General features: G+C 47.5%; 1 protein-coding gene across 1 annotated transcript in view; it reads left to right on the plus strand.

Annotated features, from left to right (window-relative positions):
• Nucleotides 1-5,040, plus strand: part of DAPK1 (death-associated protein kinase 1) — a 172,729-nt gene extending 167,689 nt beyond the window's left edge. The window contains exons 25-26 of the mRNA XM_006759499.2: nt 866-1,054; nt 2,771-5,040. Coding sequence (XP_006759562.1) covers nt 866-1,054; nt 2,771-4,003 — 1,422 coding nt within the window. The 3' untranslated portion in view covers nt 4,004-5,040. The remainder of the gene's footprint in view (nt 1-865; nt 1,055-2,770) is intronic.
• Nucleotides 5,041-8,389: the final 3,349 nt, after the last annotated feature.

Raw genomic sequence — 8,389 nt, forward strand, 5'->3', positions numbered from 1 at the left:
GATTGCCCCTCAGGATCACCTGGGGAGGGGCGATCTGGGCCGGCAGCCGCCATTCACACCCACTGACAGCACCAAGCGATTGGCACCAGCACCAGGCCCCGACAGTGGGTATAAGCGCCAGGCAGGACCACAGCATGCAGGAGCAAAGAATTCTCAGTAACCACCAGAGGCTCGCCCCAATGACAGCAACCAGTGCCCCCGCTCACCTGCTCCACCATCCCTCCCATGGCCAATGCCCACCATGTCCCACGTGCACCCTCTGGTGGTCAGCACACGTCATAGTAACCAGTTGTTTGGTTGTCCCGCCATTTAGTCTATTTGCATATTAGGGCTTTATCTATATAGATTATATATAGAGAGATAATGATACAAAAAAGCAACTTGTGAAATATTTAAAAAATGCAGAAAGGTAGAAAAAAATTCACCAACAACATTTGTTGAAGGACGTAAAATAATAAATGGAATGAGACTTTTTGGGGTGTGGCACAATGTCCACTTCACACACACACCCTCCACTCCTGAGGTCAGGCAGTTCGAACTTGCCTGTATCCTGGGCATTTTGTGTGTGTTTTTTAATAAGGAGTAGAAGTTAGCTGACCTAAAAGCTACTGTCCACCAGGGGACAGCCTCATGAATGATAGGGTGCAGGGTATGGCTGCTGCAGCTTTTAGTTAGGAAGGTGTGGTTGGGTAGATGAGTCTGTAGCAGACTGATTTACTTAATCACATTAAAAGATTAAAAACCCATTTCAAGCCAATACCAAGAATTAGTCTAAATTGAAAACTTTCAACAGTCCCCATGAAAACCCAATCTCCTGCCGAGTCCCCATAGCTGTAAATTGACCTGTCGTGTCTGCATGTTCTAGGTCTGCCCTCCAATGACTCACCTGTGTGAGAAAATCATCTCCACGCTGCCATCCTGGAGGAAGCTCAATGGGCCCAACCAGCTGATGTCACTGCAGCAGTTTGTGTACGACGTGCAGGACCAGCTGAACCCCCTGGCCAGCGAGGAGGACCTCCGGGGCATCGCCCAGCAGCTCCACAGTGCCGGCGAGGTGAGGGCTCTGCAGCCGGGCAGGGCTCCAGGTGTCAGGGCAATTGAGTTTGGGGCTTTCCCTCTTCAGATCTGAAGGACAGGTATTAATTCTTTGAACACTTAGTGGAATTCACCTGTGAAGCCTTCTAGTCTTGGAATTTTATTAGTTGGGAGTTTTCTGATTACTGAATCAGGAAGAAGCAGAAAATATGAACAGACTGATTGCTAGAAACAACACTCAGTCTTGGAAGATTCTGTTTCTAGGAATTTATCCATTTCTTCTAGGTTGTCAAATTTGTCGGTGTATCATTGCTCATACTGTCCTCCTACAATCCTTTGTATTTCTGTGGTGTGGGTTGTCTCTTCTTTCCTTTTTGAATTAACTTAGGCCCTTTCTCTTATTTTTTTGATGAATCTGGCTAAAGGTTTATCTATTTTGTTTACCTGTTCAGAGAACCAGCTCTTAGTTTATTGATCTTTTCTATTATTTTTTTAGTCTCTATTTCATTTATTTCAGTTTGCTGGCTCATTCATCTGCATCAATTAATCTGTTGTTGATTCGCTTTAGTGGTTTTTTTTTTCATTTCAGTTACTGTGTTCTTTAGGTCTAATTGGTGTGTGTGTGTGATTTTAATAATATGTTTATTAATGCTGGGACATGAAGAAGCAAGAAGGGATTAGCATAGAAGAAGCAACAAGAGACCCTAGGCGGGGCTGCTTTGTTCTCTAGGAACATTATGGGAAAGAAATGAGCCAAGGCAGGGCTGCTGTTGGCTCAATGAAAAGTCAGAGAAAAGGGGGCCTTTGAGTCAGGTTCAGGGGACAAGCTGCTGGTCCCCATTGCACCTGGTTGCAAGTCGCTAGGGACCCTTAGAGTTTAGGGAAGAAAGTCACGGACATGCTCCCAGGAGGGCACTGATTGTTTTTTCCTGTCAGTTGAAGTTCTCACTGAGTTCATCTAGTCTTTTCCCAAGTTCATTGAGCAGCCTTATAGCCAGTGTTTCAAACTCTTTATCTGGTAGATTGCTTGTCTCCATTTCATTCAGTTCCTGGCTTTCATTTGGAACATATTTTTCTGTCTCCTCATTTTAGCTGTCTCTCAGCGTTTGTTTCTATGAATTAGGAGAAACAGCACAGCTGGTGTGGCCCAGTGTTTGAGCATCAACCTATAAACCAGGAGGTCACAGTTCACTTCCTGGTCAGGGGACATGCCCAGGTTGTGGACTTGATCCCCGGTAGGGAGCATGCAGGAGGCAGCCAATCAATGATTCTCTCTCATCATGGATGTTTCTCTCTCTCTCTCCCTCTAAAATAAAACAACAAACAAGATTTTGGCCTGTATTTCCTAAAGAGGACATTTTCCCACATAGCCACAATATACTTAATAATCCCATTCTGGACACATGTGCCAATAATTTCTTTTATAGCTGGTTTTACTTATTTATGTATTTATTTTGGAACAGAATCTAGTCAAAAATCACTCATTCCATAGCTGCCATCTCTCACATTTTATTCTGTTTTTTTAAGAGTCCACGGTCTTTTCAAAATTTCTCTTCTCAAGCTGGCTTTTGGCTTAGTAATTGATATTTGAGAGCCAGCCATACGAATGATGGAGGAGTCATTCCTTGCAACATCTGCTCAGATTCTGTCACTGCTCGGCCCGTTTGTTCTCTGAGCAGCTGGTGCCTGTTCATTTAGGTTCCTCTGTGTGACTTGTCGTTGTCTCCTCTGGCAGATCAACATCATGCAGAGTGAAACGGTCCAGGACGTGCTGCTCCTGGACCCCCGCTGGCTGTGCACCAACGTCCTGGGGAAGCTGCTCTCCGTGGAGACCCCGCGGGCCCTGCACCATTACCGGGGCCGCTACACCATGGAGGACATCCAGCGCCTGGTGCCCGACAGTGACGTGGAGGAGCTGCTGCAGATCCTCGATGCCATGGACATCTGTGCCCGGGACCTGAGCAGTGGGACCATGGTGGACATCCCCGCCCTGATCAAGACGGACAACCTGCACCGCTCCTGGACGGAGGAGGAGGACGAGGTGATGGTCTACGGCGGCGTGCGCATCGTCCCCGTGGAGCACCTCGCCCCCTTCCCGTGCGGCATCTTTCACAAAGTCCAGGTGAACCTGTGCCGGTGGATCCACCAACAGAGCGCGGAGGGAGACGCAGACATTCGCCTGTGGGTGAGCGGCTGCAAGATTGCCAACCGCGGGGCCGAGCTCCTGGTGCTCCTGGTCAACCACGGCCAGGGCATCGAGGTCCAGGTGCGCGGGCTGGAGACGGAAAAGGTCAAGTGCTGCCTCCTGCTGGACTCGGTGTGCAGTACGATCGAGAACGTCATGGCCACCACGCTGCCGGGGCTGCTGACGGTGAAGCATTACCTGAGCCCCCAGCAGCTGAGGGAGCATCACGAGCCCGTCATGATCTACCAGCCCCGGGACTTCTTCCGGGCGCAGGCCCTGAGGGAGACCTCGCTGACCAACACCATGGGCGGGTACAAGGAAAGCTTCAGCAGCATCATGTGCTTCGGCTGTCACGACATCTACGCACAGGCCAGCCTGGGGATGGACATCCACGCGTCAGATCTGAACCTCCTGACGCGGAGGAAACTTAGTCGCCTGCTGGACCCGCCCGATCCCATGGGGAAGGACTGGTGCCTTCTCGCCATGAACTTGGGCCTCCCTGACCTCGTGGCCAAGTATAACACCAACGACGGGGCTCCCAAGGAGTTCCTCCCGAGCCCAGTCCACGCGCTGCTCCGGGAGTGGACCGCCTACCCCGAGAGCACGGTCGGCACCCTCATGTCCAAACTGCGGGAGCTGGGGCGCCGAGACGCGGCAGACTTCCTACTGAAGGCGTCCTCTGTGTTCAAAATCCACCTCGATGGCAACGGCCAGGAGGCCTACGCCTCGAGCTGCAACAGTGGCACATCTTATAATTCCATTAGCTCGGTCGTGTCCAGGTGAGGGCAGCTTTGGCTTGGGCAGGGTGTCTTCAAACTGCAAAAGCAAGGGGGATGCAGCCATCTTTCCCACCAGAGATTCCAGATGCACCCCTTCCTATGCCCCCCTCCCTCCCGCTGCACCTATTTCTCTGCTACTCCCTCCCTCCTTCCCTCCCCGCTTCCTCCCTCTCACACATTCCATTGTGAGTGAACGGTCTGTTCTAGTTTAAGAGCTAATCATACCCGTTCGTTTGGCCATTTGAGAAGCTAGTGTCCCTCCTCTCCCTGTTCTGGACTCCATCTCAGCCTCTAGTACCTTGCTTCTGACTGATAATTTTACTGGAATCCCTAACTTTTCAATGGAAAAATTTTTAACGATTATATTGATTGTCCTTTAAATAAAAAGCGCACATTTATCCAAAATGTGCATTTCATACTCTTCTTTGTTATATTATCATGTCCTCAGCTTATCTTTTTTATATTTATAGGAAAACCCCTCATGTATGGACTCCCACTGTATGATTTATAAATAGACAATATGTGAGTGCCTTTTGCAGACGAGGGTGTGTTTGAAACCATCACGTCAGCCAGGAGCTGTCCGGAAGGAAACGCTCCCCTCTGCTCCTTGCTGTATGCTGATCATCGCCAGAGGTGCTTCACCCTCCGATTTGCGTTGGGTTTTCCCCCAGCAATTTTTGTGTTTTATTTGGCAAGGAGAGGGGGAAAAGGAATCCTCCTCTAGAGTGATTTCATGGCCAGTGTTGTTGCTACGATGACATGTATTCGTTAGCTTTTGTTTAAACGTCAATGTGAACGTCCACGTGGAATCGACAAACTGTGGCGCTTTATCATTCCCTCTCATCTCAGGTAGAAGGCTGACAGTTGTAGGGCTACGAAGATCTGTGTGAGAACGCAAAACCCCCGACTCACGGTTTGTGGCAGTCCGTTGTCATTTGTGCATAGCAGATGGTTTTCCACATTGAGATCCTGGTTTGATAACTTCCTGTACTTGAAATCTACAAAGGAAAATAAAGGAAGCAAGTTTCCTTGCAGTGACTTTCAATTGTGATAGAGTTTTAAATCCATATGGGGGAACATGTCCTAATTCTTCTGTCCTGAGAAGCATGTAATTTTAATGTTATATCGTGTGTGTGTGTGTATATATATATATATATGCAGTATGTATATACATATATATTAATACAAGTATTTTTACTTAATCTATGAGAAAGTAAAGAAGGTCATTTGTTTTTCTTTTTCTTGGTTTTTTTTTCTTTTTTTTTAAATAAACTATTGCTTGTTGCATTAGTTTGTCTTTAGTTGGTCTTTAATTCAAAAGGAATTCTTTTCCTTTGTTTTTACTTACCTATGCCGCATGTGGTGGGACAGACGAATCTATAATCCAGAAAGTCATGAAACCTAAACTCCCAGGTCTGGAAAACAACCCAGCTTAATTATGACTGCAATTAGGTATGGTGTGGGGAAGAACAAGAGCCCAGCTGATTTTCACATTTGTCCTCACTTTAAAGCACTGGTTCTCACCCTTGGCTGTACATTAGAATCACCTGGGAATCTTTTTAAAATCCTGATTTCTGGGCCTCATCCTCCGGAAATTCTGTTTCTTTGTTACTAATGTTGTGGCCCCACCCCATAACAAAGAAACAGAATTTCCGGAGGATGAGGCCCAGAAATCAGGATTTTAAAAAGATTCCCAGATGATTCTGATGTGCAGGCAAGGTTGAGAACCACTGCTTTAAAGGAAAGAGACTCCTTCCATTTTCCCTTGGGTGAACAAAAAAAAACAACAACACACACACAAGTGGGATCATTTAGACTCAGCAATGGGGAGACAACGGAAGCTTTCTGTTTCTATACAAACGAGAGGGACGGTGCCCTGCAAGAGCAAGAGGAAACCTGCTGGAAAAGATAACTTCCTGCCCTTCTTTCAATCTGGACCAACTAGAAACTTGGGTTCTGACCTGCACAGCAGCTGAGACACAGAAGCTCTACGTGACCAAAGCCTGTATTTAGTAAAATCTCATGATTGCTTTAAAAAAATGGGCAAAGAAAAAATATTGGAAGGAGGAAGACTAAACCGGTAACAATGGCCCTGGTTGGTTTGGTTCAGTGGCTAGAGTGCCAGCCCTCGGATTAAAGGGTCCTGGGCTCAATTCCAGTCAAGGGCACATACCTCGGTTGCAGGCTCGATCCCAATTCTGGGCCACTCGATGAGTGTCTCTCACATCAATGTTTCTCTCCATCTCTCCCGCTCTCTCTGTAAGTAAATAAATAATAAAAAGGTAACAATGATTGCCCAAATTATTCACAATAAACATGATTTACTTTTTTAAAAAAACATGATTTACTTTTATAATAAAAAAAGAATTAATGAAATTAAAATAACCTACACATAGGCATGCTTAGGAAAGATAACACAAATCGAAACTGTGGTTGCCTTAGGAGACTGGGACCACTTTTCTTGTGTCAACTCCCTCCTAATGCCAACTCCATTCTTTTCTACTTCAAGAGCACTTTACGCCCCAGGGATATAGTATCAGGCAGCCAGGACCCGGAGGCAAGAGGTTTGCCTCCGGCAGCATCAGTATGTAAAATCCGAGGAGCCCTGGCCAGTGCGGCTCAGGTGGTTGGAGCAGCATCCTGTACACCTAAAATCCCTGAGGATTCTGACCGGTGCAGCGTGGTTCACTGGGCCATCCCCCTGCAAAACATGGTGGTTGAATGAGATTGAGTTATATGACTGCGCTGGCCCAGGGACCCTGGGTGAACAGGAGAAAGGGGCAGGGGAAAATGCTGAGCAAGTAATCGCAAAGCACTGTACTGTACCAGTCTTTTTTCTTTTTTTTTTTTAATTTGAGAAGAAAGAAAAAGGGAAACATTGGTTTGTTCCACTTATTTATGCATCATTGGTTGATTCTCCTATGTGCCCCGGCCAGGATCGAACTCACAACCTTGGGGTATGAGGATGATGCTCTAACCAACTGAGCAACCAGGCCAGGGGTGGCTCACATAAGTTTTTATAAAAATTATCTACAGGTTTGGACATCTCCTATCTGCCCTGCATTTGTTACTTCTTCAGCCTTACAAATCCCCCAGTGGACTCTGCTCCCTGAGAGAACAACGGCATCTGCTCTGAGAACATCTGGAAGGTTTTCTCCATTCTGGTCAGAAACAGGACACCAGGGAGAGTCTCAAGAACAAGGACCCGTGGGCCCTAAGAAAGGGCAGCGTCCGCCTCCTAACAGTCCTTTCCCACAAGCCTGGTCCTCCCTCAGGGGTTACCCTGACACACAAGTTTGCGGGTTCAGCCCAAGAAGGCCGCTGTGAACCAAGGGACCCTAGAGAACGAGGAGCCTCCCCGTGAGACCCACGGCGTCTTGTGCTGGGTGCCCAGGGGGTGGCTCTTTTGCTCCAAAGAATCTTCTGTCACTGAGCCCCGCGCCCCAGGTCTAAGCACCGGCTGAAGGGCGCGGTTGCACCCAGGAGACTTACTGGTAATCTGGTCGCCCTGAGTTTAATTTTATCAAGAATCTACTTCCAGATTCTCCCAAGTTTGGAACATTGGCCCCAAGGAAGATGAATGGAGCTGTTCCTTCTGAGAGCGAGGGTTGAGCAGCGATAAAATCACTTCGAGGGAACCCATAGGCCACTTGATGTGTGGCTGGTTCAGTTTAGCTCAAGGACTCCTGGGCATAATTTTCATACCAAATAAGATTTGTAAGAATTCCAGATCACAGATCCAAAGAGATCTCTTTGTGTTCTCTCTCTCCCTCTCATACACGCAAGCATGCATGCAGTATCCCCTCCCACCCCGGCAACAATGGTTCCCCGACCTTAACCACAGCAGGAGAGACTGGGCTTCCTCTAAGAAGTGACATCATGAGCTGTCAGAGAAGCTGACCTTGAGCTAAAAACACTGGCCAGGCTCATACACAGGGGCTGAAACCTCATTAAATCTGGAAAACTAATGGCCTTAGACAAAGTACAGTGGGGCCTTGACTTACGAGTTTAATTCGTTCGGTGACGGAGCTCATAATTCAAATTACTCGTATGTCAAATCAATTTTCACCATTACAATGACACAAGATGCTGGGCTGCCATTCCAGACACCTCAAAAACGAAGTTTTGCAACATAAAAGCAAGCACAAATGCGAGCACAACACTGCTGCTTCAACTAAGAGCTAACCGCTTAAAGTGAACGAGTGAGACACGTGATGCTGGGCTGATGTTGTGGCATTCACTGAGACATTCGCTGCGCCAACTAGCGGTGCGGTATCTGAAGCTGGCTCGTAACACGAATTTTAGCTCCCAACTCAAAGCAAAAAATCGGCTGAGAGACGGCTCGTATCGTCATTAGTCGGGACACTCATAAGTCAAGGCCCCACTGTAT

The sequence above is a fragment of the Myotis davidii genome, unplaced genomic scaffold, assembly GCF_000327345.1.
Source record: "Myotis davidii unplaced genomic scaffold, ASM32734v1 scaffold556, whole genome shotgun sequence".
Taxonomy (NCBI): domain Eukaryota; kingdom Metazoa; phylum Chordata; class Mammalia; order Chiroptera; family Vespertilionidae; genus Myotis; species Myotis davidii.